General features: G+C 54.4%; 1 protein-coding gene across 3 annotated transcripts in view; it reads right to left on the minus strand.

Moving 5' to 3' along the window:
* FGF18 (fibroblast growth factor 18) overlaps nt 1-9,201 on the minus strand; it is a 72,709-nt gene extending 63,508 nt beyond the window's left edge. For 2 of the 3 annotated variants that reach the window (XR_005824335.1, XM_040573435.1), the window contains exons 1-2: nt 8,891-9,201; nt 8,542-8,578 (exon numbers count right to left, since the gene is read on the minus strand). Coding sequence is in view for 2 of the 3 variants with exons in the window: in XM_040573435.1 (XP_040429369.1) it covers nt 8,542-8,578; nt 8,891-9,096 (243 nt within the window). In the remaining variant the exon portion in view is untranslated. The remainder of the gene's footprint in view (nt 1-8,541; nt 8,579-8,890) is intronic. The other variant, XM_040573436.1, reaches the window with a different exon arrangement.
* Nucleotides 9,202-17,606: the final 8,405 nt, after the last annotated feature.

A 17,606-nucleotide genomic window follows, 5' to 3' on the forward strand; every position in this document is an offset into this window, starting at 1 on the left:
GATGGGTGGGAGCCCTGCAGGCACCGGCACATGGGCAGTGGCAATGAAAAAGCACCAACAGCCCCCCATTTGGGCTGGGAATGCCTATAGATTCCCCCCTTCCTGGGCTGCCACCCAGCTAAGGTCACAGCTCTGTGAGCTCAGCCAGAGCTAGTGCAGGTTTTGTTAGAAAAACCTGCTGCTTGACCCGGTGTTACTCAGCCTCTTGGCACGCACCGCTACAGCACACACCGGGGAAATCAGGCTCCCAAATAGAAACAAGAACCACACAAGTAAATTTCATTTTCTTGTTTGCTAAATTCAAAGGGCAATTAAATTCATATTATCTACTCTTTCAATATAAACAGCCAGAAAGAAACTCCCCTGCCTCTCTGGCAGACTATTCCCATCTATTTGCTTCCCCTGCAGATCACAGGGATGCAGCAGCAGAGGCATCACCGCGATGCTCACACTGCGGGATCAGGAGCGAGGACGACCCCACACAAATCCCCCCAACAGCCCCACACCTCCCTGCCCAGCCCCAAGCCCATCAGCTTTGCTGATGCTATTGTCTTTCCCTGCAGTTATGCCAGCTTGTCTTGCAGCAGGAAAATCCGACAGGGCTTCCCATGGAATTCGAGACAAAGTTTGCAAAAGAATCGCCTGGATAACAGCATCACGCATATGCAGCACAGTATTCCTGGAAAAGACCCCCCCAACCAGCCCCACTGGTTTTCATATTGATTGCTGGGGGGCCGCTTGCCGTTCTGATCTCAGCTGGTCGGAAGTCTCACCAATCGCTGTAAGGTCACGACCACGGGGTCAGAAACCTGCACTACATACATCATAATTTATTTTACAGATAATCAATACAGAACCACGCCGTGCAGCCTTACAGTGCGGTGTCACAGCTAGGGGCTGATGCTGCTCGTGCAGTATTGTAATCTTAAGGCCTGGCAGCTTACAGGGTGAAAATCAGCTTTCATTTTACAGTTGTAAATTGTGGCTGGAAACCGAGTGCACACCCCACCAGCTATGGGTTGGTACTTTCATACAACTGGGTAACATTCTGCTTATGGTTTGAATCCAGACAGTATTAGCATCTGTTCAGCATCATCTCTGTCGCTGAGATAATTCAACAGGACAAGCCCAAAGAGAGGCTTGGTTAACATATTGCCCAAGGCGTGCATGGAAGGAGGGGTTCTCAGCTCAGAAACGGGGTCAGTCCCATTCTGAGGGAACAAAATCACAGCACTTCAGTGCCAGGTGTGGGTGGCAGGGAGGAACCAAACCAAGACGCCATTCCTCACTGTCTGAGCAAATTCTCATCAGCAACCAGAGACTCTTCAAATGGATTAATAGCAACAGAGAATTAGCAAAAAAAACCTTCTACCAACATGGATTCCCACCCTATTTTCTAATTTGTAATCCCAGGGTTTGGGGAAACACATCCCACCAGCCATGCCCAGGGCACACGCTGCAAACCTCTTTATTCGATGGGCTCACCATTGCCTCCTGCAGTTGTGTTAATTCTGCTTTGCTGCAAGAGGGTAGCTCAGGATATTGCAAAAGATACACCAGCTTTTTAACAAGCTGTCCTTGCAAATGATGCCAAAGATGGTATTTTAGCAGGAAAGACAGGAGGCTGAGAAATACACAGGAGGAAAAAGAGGAGCTGGTAGGAAGAAGCAGTGCTGGAAATACCTTGCAGGGCGAGCAATCCACTATTAATTAATTGCTGCGCTCTGGTATTTGTACAGATGCAACATGCAGCGCCCTGGGAAATTCACCAAGATCTAGTGATCAATCTCGATGTGACCTGTGGTATAAAATGATACCAGGAGGCTCATGGGGCACACCGCGTCCCACTTCGCTCCCCTTTGGTGCCGTCCCCCTGCTGTTTGCTGAATACAGCCCGTCCAAACTGCACATTCAGCCAAAGCTGCTGGACAACGAGCCATGCTTCCACCTGCCTCATTTTGTCCCTGCGTCTGGAGCTCTCCTGCAGGCTTTTAGGATGCCCAGGGCCAGCCAAATCTGCCCCAATTAGCCCAGCCCAGGAAAGCACTTCCTCACCTTTAATCTTGGTGGTGCGAGCCCCAGGGCTGGGCTCTGCCTCATTTCCTTTAATTCCCGGGCAGCACAGCAGCAGGACCCACTGCACCCTCCCGCCCGGCACTGCTCCCCGCTGAGCACTTTCCATCCCATTTTAAGCACCCTCGGGTGGGCTGCGGTCAGCCAGCACCCTCAGATCTGCCCCTTTCCTCCCCACTAGCTCCAGAGCAAAGCTCACCTCTGCCAGCATCGCCCTGGACGGGGCGAGCACCACTTACAGCCGCGAACCAGGCAAGCAAACAGCACCTATCTACAGAGGATACCGTAAGGAAGCAGGCCAAGGCGTTGGAGCAGAGCAATGCATTTCTTATTTCACCACGTGAACCCTTCTCCAGCAGGCCACAGAAGGAGCCAGGCGTGCTCATGGGAACACAACTGTGTGCAGCGAGCAGGGCGTAACGATGCCCACCTAGGAGGACGTGCCTCCGCTAAGGGGGAAGCACTGCCGCGTGTTTTAGCTCGAAATCCAGCTGTCGGCCCCGGGCAGGAGAGGCAGGGAGGAGGCCGTGGGGAGGCCATGGGGAAGCTGCCCTCCATGGGAGCTGGCAGGAGCGGGGGCCCAGCCCCGCAGTCCCCCCGGGGGGGATCGGCACATCCGCTCCCACCCACCGCAGACACCGGAGCTGCGAGGAGCTCTCACAAAAGAAAGCACGCAGACCATGACAGGCTAAGCCTCCTCCTTCCTCTCTCTGTTCTCCTTTCTTTCTCTCTTCATGCTATGGCGAGGCTGCTGAATGCCAATAAGAAAATACTTTGGCAGACTCAGACGGTCTTTTCTATGTTTTTTTTTTTGTGTTTTTTTTTTTCTTCTTATTTCCCCTGCAGCTACTTCTCTGGATATCTAATCCTCAGTGGGCGTCCTGAGAGATGCTGCGAGCAGGCGAGACACCCCAGGTGGGCAGAGAAATGCGCGGCTCTGCGCAATGCCCGCTCCCACCTGCGGGACCAAGCCACAGAAAGCCAGGGGAGGGCTAAAACCCAGCCCCACCACCACCACAAAAAGGTGCAGGGGGCTCAGACACCCACGGGAAAACCCTGCTGGTCCCGGTGGCTGGTCGGTGGCTCCCCGAGGGAGCTGAGCCGCTGCCATGAGCCTCATCGCTCCCTGCCTCCTGTGACAAGCAGCAGTCAGGATGCCCACGGAAGCCACGTCCTCCGCTACAAGCAATGCATAAAGGGCCTCGATGGAGCCAGGCTGGCGTCTGCCCTCACACACCTGCACACAGGCACCACAAGAAGGCACACAGCTCTTTCCGAAATATTGCAGTTCCCTGAAAACATTTTTTCACCCACTCTTATCAAAACTGATATCAAAAGCGTCCAAATCTGGGAGAAGTCGAAGCACAGGAAGATATCGCTGGTAGGGAGGAGAGGAGAGCACGCAGTAGGGGTTTTCCCAGCTTCTGAGGAAAGGAAGAGACCCATAAAAATGATCTGAGGGTCCGGGAAGTAGGTCATGGATCCAGAAGAAGGACTTTTAACCCCAGGGGAGCCTTTCTCTCAAGTTCAGACTCCTTCATGGAGCGAGATAGCCACTTGCTCAGCTGTGTTCACATCGCAGCCTACAGAAAGCCAGGGGCCAACCTGGCATTATCGGCCTACGTCAAAATAAAACATCCCGGGTCGCTGCTGATGCTGTTGAGTCCTGGCGATGCTGGTGATCGCACCTGAGCTCTGACAGACCCTCGGCTGCCACCCCCGCCTTCAGCAGCATCCACACATCCAAAAATGCACCCACAGGGCTCGGGAAGCATCAGCCCTTCCACTCTTTTCTTTCCTTATTTGCTACCTTATAGCCAAGCTGCTGCACAAGCAGATAACAAGTAGTCTTTAAGCAAGCATCCCTCCAAACCCCAGCATCGTTCACCTCCATCCAGTCTTGCTCATGGCAGCTGCGATATAGAAGGTAAAATACAGATCAAATACAAACCCCACAGTGTGTCCAGCTGTCGTGGACAGGGAAATTGGACACCCCCCCCCCCCCAATACTATTCTCTCCTGCACGCTCACCTCAACAATCGCCAAGCCCTTCCTCGTTTCCTTGAACCACCCTGCACATCTCCAGAGCTTTGAAAGCTCAATGCAAGCTGCAATATATGTTTGGAGATGGAAGCATCTGAGCAGCAGCTCTGCTTTGCCACATTGCCACAACACAAAAAGAAAACACCAAGCCCCAAAATACTGAAGTGTGCACACTTGTCTCTGCCTGCTCCATGCTGCCTCCCATTTCTCCAGAGCCCGAGCATCTCCAAAGACCGAGACAGAAGCAGGGCACGAGGGGCAGGTTCAGGATGCCGCGTTTCCTAGAGCAGAGCGGTGAGTCAGCAGGAAAAATAATGAAATAAAAAAATCACTCGTGGCAAGCAAGCATGGTCGTTACCTTGAGAGCAAGGGATTTAAAACAGGAACCCGCAATTCAGTATGCGGTCAGCCCCTGCCTGCTCGGGCTGCAGGCTAGCTGCGGGACAGCCACGGAGCCATGCGAGTGGGTGTTTTGTCCACCCCAAGCACCCAGCCCTGAGCATGGAGCCACGCACACGGCACCATCAGCTCCATCCCCTGCTGGGGCCATTCGCTCCCCACCACCGAGCTCCTCCGCTTCCAGCTCCAGCAGGTTTTGCTCGTGCAGTTCCTCCTGAGCTCTCGCTGCCTAATAATTGAGAGTTGCTGTGATCAGAAAACTCAAAAGAAGATTTTCCTGCTCGAGCTCAGCCCCTTCTCAGCCTTTCCAAGACCACTGTTAGCACATTTTGTCCTTCACACCAGCACCACTAAACCTACCTGTCAGCATCCCCGTGGAGGAGCTCATGGGGTAACGCAGCACAGCAGGACAGCTCGGTGCTGAAGTTGCTGGTGATGCTCACGGTCCCAGCTGAGCGGAGATGACAACCATGGCACCTCACCTCTCCCCAGCCCCTGGAGCCTGTCCCCATGCCTGCTTTGTTCTGGTGGCACTGGCGGCCCCCAGGGACCGGCGCGGAGCCGGGGGAGAATCGGCCCCGTCGCTGCCGCTCAGCAGACTCATGCCTCCGACATGTGCTGCGCACAGCCCGGCCAGACCGCAGGATCTGGCTCGCTGAACGTGTGGAAGCAACGCTTCTCCATGTCTCACTTTACAAAGCCCCAAACAATAACTGTCTGTAGCTGCACAGGAGCTTAGGAGAAACATAAGTTACTATTGGCATAGCACGCAGCAGCCTTCCTCTTACACAACAACAGCAGATGTGAAAATAGCACGGTGCTGCCTTGTGCACTCCTCTGACCTCCTGTTTGCTTCTGGATCAGATTCCAAAGCTGGATCTTAACCTACAAGAGCCGTAAAAGCAAAGGATTTGGCCCTATCGGGGACCTCTCCATAATCTAAGACAGATGCACGTCGTGTAGAAGAGCACGCCGAGGTTTACCGGGGCAGGGGAGCGGCATGGCTGGGCAGCCCGTGCTGGCACTGCTGCTGCTGCTGCTGCGCTGGAGGCAGCGCGGGGCCAGGAGAGCTGGCAGCTCCCAGCCCTGGCCCCCTGTTGCTCAGCCAGCCTCGTTCAAGGTGAGGAGCTCCCAAAGGTGACACGGTCCCAATGCCATCGTCCTCGGGGCTGCCAGAGCCAGCACAACGTGGTGACCCGTCAGCCACATGGACAGTAACATGTCCCCTAGGTGCTCAGAGGCACAGGGTGCATCTGAGGCTCCTTGCCCGTGCTGACCCCAAAACCAAACCCAAAACTGCACCAGGATGCGCAGAGAGATGAGTGCGGGGAGACCAAATCACACCTGAAAGCGTGAGACAGCAGCAGAAGAACTCAACTGGAGAACGCCAAGGGTAAGTGCCAGCAGTCAGTGACCTGCATGGGGTCATCCCTGAGAGAAAGCTGCATGAATCAACTGATCTCTCCAGTGTCCCCAAGGACACCCACTGTCCCTCCTGCCTAGAGCAGCTTTCAGGACTGCAGCATCCCCAGGCAGCAGAGGAACTGCCCAAGATGCGAGAGAAGGAAATGAGAGAGATGGGGACACTGCTTATACGGGTCAGGGATGGAGAAGGAGCCATGCTCCTCACAGCCCTGCCTGGAGGGGACGCAGCACAGGGATGCTCACTGCTGTGCCCAGAGCTGGGATCCCCTCTGATACCCAGCGGTGATGCCCCAAAGGAGCCCAGCTCCTCCAACCAGTCCAAACTCTGCTCCCAAAGCTCCCCATGCCCTCTCACCCCACGACCCACCCACAGGTGCTTCCCCACAAAGAAACACCAGCACGGGTCAGGCAGGGGCCTTGGTGCCTTCGGGAATGCTTCCAGCCTGCAGGCGAGCAGCGATGCCACCTTGCACAAATCCTCCTGCACGAGGAACTGCGGGCACAAAACCCCCGGCGCTGCCCTGGGTCCTGTCACCTTCCCGTGCAGAGCCACGGGGCGATGCTCAGCAGCCCGGGAGCGCAGTGCCAGAGCCAGCAGGCAGGACGACCTGCTGCTCGTGGCAATGAGGGGAGGCGAGAGCCGGCCTTCGAATATATCCATCCACCCTGAGAATATAATCCGCTCCTAAACCTCCCCAACACAACGCAGAGCCCTTTAAGCAAAACCAAACAACTTCCTCCAGCCTAAATAAATATTAAACCTAAGCGATGCATTAATTTGCTCCAGTTCACCAAAGGCTAACTCCTACCCAAACTGATCATTATAAAAGAAATCCTATAATCCCTCGCTCCCATTCAGGCTCAAAACATGTAATCCCGTGAATAAATCCAGAAAGAAAGTGTAACAGAATGGGCAATAAAAACTTACAGCGTTCACATCTTTTCATCTACCATTAATACTGTAAACACTCACTCGAAGGCCCTTGAGTATGACTAATCTCGTGTTTTGGCTCCCCACGCTCAGCGCCGTAAGAGCTCACCTCGCGCCGCGGTACCCGCCGGGACCCACCGCCCCCCAGCCCCGCAGCGCCCGGCCGGGGCGAAGCCGAGCGGCAAATCCCGCAAAATGCTGCAAAATCAGCACTAAAAAGAAAAAAAAATATCGAGAAAGTATGGTTCTAATAGCACGAGAGCGCGGACTGACTTTTTTTTTTTTATATTATTTTATTGCTTTGGAAGCCTGCAAGCTCCAACTGTATAAATGCCAATAACTTCCCAAGTTTTAAGGCTGCTGAAGTAAGAGATCAGATTTTAGCAAGTGCTTTCCAGGCAGCGAGCCAAACTTTTCCTGATTCACTAAAAGCACCAAAGGGAAGGGGAGAGGGAGGGGGCTGGCGGGCTGATTAACTTCAGTTACCACACAATCGCAAAAAATGTCTCCCTGCTGCAAAGGGTGCCATCGCTGCGAGCCCTGCGCAGCCTGTTATTCCTCGGGTTTGGAAAAAAAAAAAAAAAGAAGAAAAAAAAAGAAACAACAACAAAAAAATGCACTGGAGCAACGCAACGAACGCCTCCCAACCACAGGGTAATTTACAGCTGTGGAACCCCTCCCGATGAGGAGGCTGCTCCGCTGGTTTTATGTTCAAGCCACAATTTTCAGGGGGAATGAGGGGGAAAAAAATAATCTGATTTTTTTTTTTTTTTAGAGGAAGGGAGCAGGGAAGGGGCTGGTTGGGTTTAAGCTTGGCCAGGGGGATGGAGCCCCTTCCCAAACCCATGACCACGCTTTGCCCAGACCCTGCCTCACTACGGGAGGACGAGCAGGTGCAACCCTAGCCAAAACTCAGTGCAGGGCCAGGGGTGGCACGAGCAGCCCCCAGCCCAAGGGACACCGGCTGGGAGGTGACGGGGACACGGCACCTGCCCTGCCCACCCCACAGGTGGGTGTCCCCCGGGATGCCCGGCTCGAAGCAGCACCCTGGGGAGCCCCAGTGCTGTCTGGGGGCAGCAACCACCCGTCCCCGTCCCACGGGTGCTCCTCCAGCGACTGCGTTCCTGCCGAGGCAGGATCAAAAGCGGGATCGGACTTGGATTGCGTTCTCCTGAATAATGGGGAGGGAGCGCGCAGCCTCCTTCTCCTGGCTAGGGAAAGTCGTGTTTTTCAAAGTATCAGTTTTTGGGAGTAAGTTCCCTATGAAGGAAAAAAAAAAAAAGAAAAAGAAAATAGGGCGAGCAGGAGAGCGCCTGCTATTCCAAGGCAAGTGCATCAATCAACGTTGTGCGAGGAGGAGAGTCCAACACTGCCTCTCACATCATTAGCCAGGCTAATGCACTCCAGAGGATCCCGCTAACGCAGGCTACCGGCGCCCGGCTGCGCCCCAGCCCGCCGAGGCACCGAGTGGCCACTGGAAAGCGGCTCAGCTCCCAGGGCAAGTGCCACTCCAGCATCTGGCGTGGGGATCGTTTTAATGCGGCTATAAAAACTAAAGGGGGAAGAAAAGTGAAAGCCCTAGCCAAAACTGCCTGGCACTCCGAGGTCAGCACGCCGCCTTTGTTTCTTTTTTACAACCAAAAGCGAAAGAGGACAGAAAGGACACGTACCTGTACCTGAAAGCACAGCAGCAGGAAATGTAAACATCTGGAGAGGAGAAAAAAAAGCAACAAAAGATCAAATGATGCGGTAAAATGGTTAAAGTCGGATATTTTTTTTTTTGCTTTGTTTTTCTTTGCGATTTTTTTTTTTTTTTTTAAACGGCGCAGCTCGATGCTCTGCGCATGAAAAGGCTCGGCTCCCCATTCCCACCTGATCGCGAGGAAAACGCAACCGGAGCCTCCAAAATGAAAGTTTGAAAAAGAAAAGCAATAAAAAAAAATAAAAATTTTATATATTAAAAAAAAAAAAAAAAACGAGGAGAGAAAAAAAAAAAAAAAAAAATGCCGTAATCCTTACAGGCAAGTGCAGGCGGAGAGCAGTGAATACATCGCTGGGCGAGGAGAGGGGGAGGTCGGTGGCTTGCCGCTAGCGGAGTGCAGACCCCCACCGCCGCCCTGACATGGGAGCGATCCGGCCGGCAGGCTCCGCTCCGCACCGCTCCGCGCCGCCGGGAAGTTGTGGTACCGCCCGCCTTGCCTCCGCCGAGTGACTCGCTTAGGCATCAGCTCTCCTCTCCCCCTGTCTCTCCTCCTCCTCTCCCTCTCTCTCTCCGCCTTTGGGGGGGATGAAGGTGCTTATTGTCAGGAACTTCCGATCATCAGCCCGTGCCCCCCCGCCGCTCCCCCCCTGCCCCCCCCCGCCCCGAGCCGGATGAAGCCTCCCCGCGGCTCCGCGCCCCCTCCCCGGGCATGGTGCGGAGCGGGGTGCGGAGGCGGTGCCCGGCCTGGGAGCCCCGCGAGGAGCGCTCGGCACAGCCGCTGCGGTGAAAAATAAAGGGGGGGGCTTGGGGGGGGGCACAGCCCGGCTGGGAGGGCTGGGAAAGCGTGAAAAGTATTAAAAAAATACGGAAAAAAAAAATAAAAGAAAGGAAAAAGGGAGCGGGGCCCGACGGAGCGGGCAGAGCCCGAGCCGCGAGGAAAACCCCGAAAAAAAATTAAATAAAGGGGTGGGGGGTGGCAGCCCGCTACGCACCGGTTTGGGGGGTCCGGGGGGGTCTTACCTCGGCGCGGCCGGGAGCGCGGCGCGCCCTCGGCGAGCCCCGGGGGGAGCGGCAGCCCCCGGACCCCCCCCGGGCCCCCCATCGCCACCCACACCGGGCAGGGGCATCCCCCCCCCCGGCTCCCCCCGGCCCCCCGAGCATCCGCCGGGGGTGTCCCCGCGGAGCGCCCTGCCCGCGGCCGCGCTGCCCGGCGCGCTCCGGCACGGCTCGCCTGCCCTCCAGCGGCCGCACGGCAGCACCGCAGCCGCGCAAAGGAGCCCCGCCGCACACCCCCCCCAAGCCCCCCGGGTCCCCTTTCTCTTTCTTTTCCTTTTGTTTTTTTCCCCATCGAGGGAAAAAAATATATATATATATATATATATATATATATGTTCCCACGTTGAGAGCGCGCGGTGAGTGCCCGGGCGGCTCCGAGAGCTCCTTTCGGGCAGACAAAATGCCAGGAGCCGTTACCTCCACGCGTGTTGAAACTCTCAGAAGAGAGCCTAGCGTCAGTTAACACCTTATTAAGTGAGAACATAACCATAGCTCATAACTGCGGGCTTTTCAAACCCTCGGATAGTGGCGCGCAGGAGCACCCCCCTTCTGCTCCCCCCCCGATCAGGGCACCCCACGCTGCCCCCCGGTTTTCTGCCACGAACCAAGCGGCCTCCTCATCCCTGGAGCTCGTCAGCAGGGACCCTTTGGACAACAACTCGGTGGTTTTCAGCTCATAGTTTCAGGCCCAGGAGTAACAGAAAGCATTAAGTTTGTCAAAACCCTCGCAAATTCAAAGCTCTTAAGCTTAGTCAGGAAAGTATTCAATATATTCCTAATTATCCCCTATTTCTCTTTTGATCAGATCCTCTCACAGCCCCCATACCCTTCAAACCTGAGCTTTGACTACTCCACCCCAGCTTTCCCACACACCAAACCTCAGAGCAATCGGAAAATTAATCTGAACTCTCCCCAGACCAGCCTCAGGACATGAGTCGGGCCCTGACGTGTTGCTTTGGGCATCCTCAGGACGTAATCTCCCCTTTGACTCTACCGTAGGCACAAGTGCCGAGCTGTAACACCCATCAGAAACGCAGAGTCACCATACACCCCGTGTAGAGAACACCCCGGTGGCAGGGGCTGGCCGTGGGAAGCCGGCACAGCCCTGCCCAGCAGAGCCTGGAGCCCCCAGGAGAAGCTGCAGACATGGCCACCAGCTCCCTGCAGATGGCCAACGTGCCACAGGCTGCCTCCAATTCCATCCTTGGATGGAACCAGACTTCCCCTGCTCCACCAACAGCCCTCGCCACCTTTCCCACTTCCAACACTCCAAGTTATCCCTGAAGCCATAGGACCCATTGAAAGCACCATGTTTTCCTCCACCCATGAGGACAGAAGACCCCAAGCAGCAACAGCGCAGACACCAGGATTCCCCCGTCACCTTTTCCCAGCTGCAGTCCCCCACACAACCTGCCCCTCGCCACCGCCAGCACTTTAGCTGCTCCCTGTGCCCACCAGCAGCTCGCCATGGGGGTGCAATCAGGAGGACAACGCCTGGCACCTGTGAACCCCCACTGCAGAGGGCAACCCTCCCTGCTGCCCTGCACCTCTCTGAAGCAGGACCCCAAAAGCTCCCCCGGCTGCTGAGACCTGGCCAGCACCACCCGCAGCTGCGCAGGGCTCTTGCTGAGCAAAGTGCTGGCAACTGCTAAATTCACTCCTTCTCCTAGACCAAAAAACCCCAAATGGCTAACGTGAGGCACACCAAAGCTGCTCTCCCTTCCCAGCCTCTCTAGGGAGCAGCTGAGGGGGCTTGCCAGGTTTGGAGCACCACCACTAGCGACCCACTGTGAAGGCGCAAAGTCCCTAACTCAGCCGTGAGCGCCTATCCCACCCCATCAGAGCACATCTGGCTCAGGGACACGGCCCCAGACTTTGGGTCCTACGACCTATTGACCTAAGATGAACCCACTGGCCCATCGTCATTCCTGCAGCATCAGCTCAGCGTCAACAGCGTGACACCAGCTCTTGGTTGGCCCTTCAGCTGCTGGCAGAGGGTTTGGGGAGTGCTCAGGACATGTAACCAAGCTCAACACCCCAAATCCACACCAATCTCCAGACCACGCGGTGGGGATGCACCACCTTTGATGCCAGTGGCACCTCACCGAGAAGAGCATCTCCTGAGCCAGCCCAGGCTGGGACCTGTCACCCACGAGGGCTGTGGTGACACCAGGAAGCCACCTGAGCACCACTCACAAGCTGTGGAGCCGGCACCTCGCACTGCTGGATCCCCACTGGACATAGTGCTGGTGGCTTTTAAAGAGGACATGCTGGGTTTGGGGGGGGCGGGGAGGAGGGTCATCCTGAAAATACTCCCTATGTGATCACAATTTTTTCTTGTTGTGCAGCACAACTCAGGTGCGAAGGCTGGCACAGCGGTTACGGAGAGCTGGACATTCACCACTCCTCACTCAGCGGCACGCCGGCCAGGCTGTCAGGGCGTCCCCTTCCCTGCTCATGTCAGCGAGCCAGTGGGAGCTTCATGGGGCACAACACCTTCAACAAGGCTGCACACTTAAGGGAGTGGGAAACCTTCCCACCTGCAGGATCCCCTTGTGTCTGGAACTGAGAACTGGGACAAGAAGGGCAGTGCAGGATCCTGGCACCCTGCACTGCCAGGGCTCTTCCTCCCTTGCAGCCAGGGTTTAAAGGCACAAAGAAAACCCCAGGCTCACGTTTTGCAAAAAGTTCAGCAACGCAGCTCAGCCCCGCCAGTGTACCTACGGTGGTTTTGCCCCATCAGATTCTGAATCGGTGCCCTTGGGTTGCATCCATGAGCGACTCTTACTGAAAATCAATTTACGGAGGACTTTTACATTTTAACCTCTCTGAAAAAGGCCAGCCAACTTTTGGAAGGGATGCGGTGCATATTCCGTCCATACCCAGCATGCACACAAAGAAACAACTTCAGCCCAAGATAACAGATTTTGGGAACTCTTCTGCCCCACAGATGGGCCATGCAGGGGGTGGATACTTTACAACCACTCATTTGACAGAAGAGCACACAAAAGAAAACACGAATTGATGCCCAGGAGGACAGAGCTAAGCCTCAGCACCACGACATTCAGTCACAGCAATGAGCAAAGGCAGGATGCAGCTTTGGCCGCACGCTCCGGGGTGGAGCCTGGAAGCACAGAGCCACACTGCAATTTTTGGACATGTAGATTTGAATATCTAGGCCACAGAAAACGTTAACAAGCAAGGCTGTAATTTCTAACATAAACTCATCCACAGGGACACTGAGCCCTGCAGGAAACCAGAGCTGGGAGAGGGTTTAGCCTGGGACACAGCCCACAGCACGAGTCCCATTGCTTCCCCAGCAGGGCTGCAAAGCCCCTGCAGTCCCAGCCTTCTGTCTCCATCAAGGGACCCAACGACTGGCACCACCGATCTCAGGTGTGCCTTGACCCCCCGAAGCAAGGGAAAGTGTTGACCACATCATAGCTGCTGGGAAGCCCAGCTGGAGAGAGAGGAAGGTCTCTGCCTGGAGCCTGGGTGAAGAAAACAAATCCATCGAGCAGCACTGAGCAGAAAGCTGTGAAGAATGCCCTGAAGTCCCTGGGCAGCCAGGGAACAGTGGAATAATGTACAACGGAATCATAGAAGAACAAATCGTTGCAAATAATGGAATATCAACCTCGGCAGCTTTCATTTAGCAATACGAATGGGAGGGACAACCAGCTGGGACAGCACCGAGTCCCACGAGGAGGGGGCTGGCCAAGACCCCCCAGCCCACCCAGCGCTGCCAGCCCAGGGAGAGCAAGGCTGCTCCCAGGAGCTTCCTGGGCTTCTTGGGAACGGAGGCAATGGCATCACTGCTTTACCTTGGGCTTTCTCTGGTCCCACCACCCACAAGCATCACAGGTCCCCTGGGAGAGCACGCGGCAGCTGCTCGAGTGCTTCTGGAGGGAGGAAGAACAGACAAACCTCTGCAGAGGACCCTACACAAACCAGTGGGAAATTCCAGCCTTCGCACTGCATTAAATCCTAGAGCTTGGCTCCTTGGATTTATATTCCTCCACGGTTTCATTTTTCCCTAAAAAAAAAAGTTGCAAGCTGTTAAGCTTCAAAACTTAATATTTCCTTAACTCGGAGCTTTTCAGCTCAACAGCTCTTAAACATAAACCTCTTTAACTGAAGTCTCCTGAATTAAGCTGTCTCCAGCAAGTCCCCACCTCAAGCCCAGCCTGTGGAGCCTTTCTCCCTGGGAGGACAGGTCCCTGCCCACGCCACCACCACAGGCTCCCACGCGCTGCCCCAGGGACTGTCCCACGGGCAGGACCTCACATGGAGGCTGCACGACCACGTGTGGCCCCGCGGCTGACGTGTGCCACCCCGGGGCAGTTTGGGGCTGATGTGATTCGGAGCAACGTGCAGCCCTGGGCGAGGGCTTTTGGTTTAGCATCCCTCCTGTATCTCCAAGGTGTTTGTGTTAGTAGCAGCCTCAGCTGCTTGTCCTGACCTTCTACCAGAGAGCATCAGACCTGTAAGAAGTCAGAAGCAGACGTACCTGTGCAGGATTCAGCGTGGCAGCAAGCACCAGCAGTGAAGGTGCGTTGTGCTCCTGCACACGGCTGCAGGGACAGCCCTGGGTATGCTCCTGCTGGGATCCGATACGTAAGGCAGGCTGCTCGCTAGGAGATGCTCTTCGGGCTTTATGCATCCCCCTTAACGCAGCAGGAGGAAGACTTACACAGGTAACTGCGCCCTCAGACTGTCACCGAAGACCAAGCAGAGGCCACTCGGCACATCCTGCTAGCGCCTTTTCTTAGCTTTGCAAAACAAAGTTGGGCAGGATGATTTTTTTCCTTTTCATGTACCTGCATCAGGTACCTTTCAAAAAAGTCAAAAGACCTCAGTTCTTTTAAAAAATGAGGCTGAAAAAAGTACATTTCTACTGAAGAGCACCTGGCTTCAGAGCCAGAACTTGAAATATAACAGATGGATGGGTCGTCTTGCCATTTCCACAAAATACACCCAAACGTGACCCTTCCCTGGAAAATCCACCACAGCTCTGCAAAAAGACCCCCTGGAAGTAGACCCCCTGGAAGTCCCACTGTCTAGCAGCAGGGCACGGCTAGACCCATTTACCTCTGCAGCTCTTCACCCTCTCAGGGACACTCCAAGCTACAGCCACGCAGCACAGAATGGATTCATGCAGGGGCACGGGGTTCACATCAGTGTTCAAATGTTGTCTAAATACTGTGAGAGCAAGAGGGACCAGGAAAACAGTGCTGTAAGCGGGAATGAGTTGGCAGGGACTGTTCCGAGCCACAAAGCTAGAGGAAACAAGCAGAGGCATCTCACCTTAGTCTGAGACCCTAAAAAAGCCAAAATCCTCCAGCCTCGGTGTCGTTCTGCAGTCTTGGGATCACAAGGCTCAGTTTCCTTTGTCCTGGTGACCCCATGCCGTGTTACTGCCCTCAGTAATGGCTTGTGTCAGTGGAAGCCTCTCAGCAAGGACACTCATGGGAAAACAACAAGTTCACCATCCCCATTCCCTCGGCTTAACAAGCCCACAGGCAGCACGACGCTGCCTGCCAGGACACCTCTGCAAGCCGCAGGCACCATCAGATGGTGACCATCCCCTGCAGGGTCTCTGCTCTTCCTGCTCTCATTTTGACCCTCAACCCCATTTGCTCTTTTTTGACTCATTACCCTTTCTGACTCTTTGTTTTCTCCTGGGATCCTTTTCCCACAAAGGCCCTTCTGGCTGGGTTCGGGAGAGCTGATAGATGTGGTGCAAGGGGAGAAGTTTCTGAAGTAAACAGCAGCACAAAAGTCATCCCAAAACAGCTGACCACAGCACATGCATGCAATTAGAAGAGTCAACTGGTCTCCACGTTGCACTTTTATAACATCTTAATTAACACACAATATATTTTTGATTGACTTATTTGGTCCAAATAAAGCACAGCTTCAAATCCCCTCTTAAAAGAGCCACTTGCATAACAGACAACCAACAGCCAGCCACTGAAGAGCTGATCCAACACAACACACCAAATTGCTTCCAAAAGCCTAAGTGTAGGTAAAAAGCAAGCAGCAAGTCGAGAGGGGCTGGGGGATTCCCTCTGCTGTCTGAGAAAGGAAGGACAAGATCAGCGCTCGAAGGCACCTCAGCACCCCCTGGTCTCCTGTGCCTGGCCACGCAGGCTCTGCTCTGCCCTTTCAATCAGATGGAGGAGTCAGTGCTCAGACAAAGCAACCCTTAATAAATACCAGATCACAAAGCCTCCAAACCTCACTCAACACAACCAGTTGCACGTGGTGTCGCTTGCCAGGACCTACTGCCCATTAGACCGGGACAGGGAATAAAGGCACTCCATCAGATGCTCAGCTCCAAACCACCAAAATCGTTTGGCGCTTTGTCTACGACGTTTCACAAGCAGGATACAGCCTTTAATTCCCCTTTGGGGAAGCAGCAAGAGGAATAGGGATCGGCTTGTTCCACAGGGAACGAGGGAAGGAGAAGTTGGGAGAGGTTGGCTGCAAGTCAGTAATGGCACGTTGGAAGGAGACAGGACATGGCCTGGGGCACTTGGTAACATTACTAGAGGAGAGGAGGACAGAGCATGTTCCAGCATGAACTTAGCCTCGAGGGACTGTCTGGGTGGCAAGGAGCCCAGAACCACCACCCATCCTGGCCCTGCTTTCCATTACCTCAGCCCACACACGCTCCCTTCCACCCTCCTGCCAGCCATGCTGGGGCTGTGCTTCTCCAAAGGCTCCAAGCGCTGCTGAGCACAGGTGAAGCAGCCGAGGCCCACGCTTGTCTTAGGCTCCGAGATGTCCTAATCATACGGGAGCAGCAAACAGAGCCCCAAGACAGAGTTAAGGAAGCCACAAGCACTTTTCCTGAGCACAAGAACAAAGCCAGACCAAGACCTCCTGAAGCTGAGAAAGGCTGTTTCACTGCAGGACCCTCCATCACCTCCTCAGAAATGAGATGTCCAGACTCAAGGCAGCAGACCTGGAGACGAAACATGTATCAGGAGCAGCTGAGGCCGCAGCCAACACCATGCAGCAGAGGCTGAGGAACAGCCACCTGAAGAAGCATTGACCCCACAGTAAAGGCAAGGCACCTTGCTTTGCCATGGCACATGAGAACGCCTGTGCTTGCATCACCGCTCTTTACTCTTTCTCTACTTCTGTGCTCTCAAATAAGCCATCCTCAAGGACCAGAGCCATACAGGCTTTTGTAGTCTCCAGCATTGGATGCAACTATTTCTGTCGAAACATTCCAGTTTTATTGCAATCATGCCATTAATATGTTCAAGGGAAACACTCTGCAGAAAGTCAAGAACAATACTTAAAATACTTCTGCAACCCATCTTCTATTTGGTATCTTCTCTTCAAATCTAAGCTTAAACGGATTTTTTAATTCAACCTTTTAGGCTCCAGTCAAAAGAACTTTAATTGAAAGAACTGGCAGCTGCCTGTGAAATCCTACCTGGAGGACACAGCTGCACAGCCCAGGAAGCCCACAACAGTCATCAGCCAGCCAGCCAGTCCCAACAGGACCAAAGCATTTGGAGACGTGACTGGCAGGAGCAGGCAGAGCCTGGCCCTGGGAGGGCTGGGGCAGTGCCACACAGCACGGAGCCAGGCGGGGAGCAGGCAGCAGAGAGCCACCAACCGCTCCTCGCAGCTGGAGCTGCAAGACCGTAAATTGACAGAAAACAGAGTAAGCCAACTAGCTGGAGCTAATTAAAGTTATCATTTTCATGCCACGATGTAGATGCCTCTAAGATGCCTCATGATGCGTAATGGCAGCCTGACAAAGATGTGGCTTTACATACTTTAAGAACACATTTTCCCACTAGAACTGCCCATATAGGCTCCATCCTCCCCCTACAATCCTCATGCCAAACATGGCTGCACCCCACTGTCCTGCTTTGGTCAGTGACCTGCAGGCAGAAAACACCCTGGCTTTTCTTAAACATTTAATATTCAGAATATTTTATTGGCTGGATAACC

Source organism: Cygnus olor, chromosome 14, assembly GCF_009769625.2.
Source record: "Cygnus olor isolate bCygOlo1 chromosome 14, bCygOlo1.pri.v2, whole genome shotgun sequence".
In the NCBI taxonomy this organism is placed as follows: Eukaryota; Metazoa; Chordata; class Aves; order Anseriformes; family Anatidae; genus Cygnus; species Cygnus olor.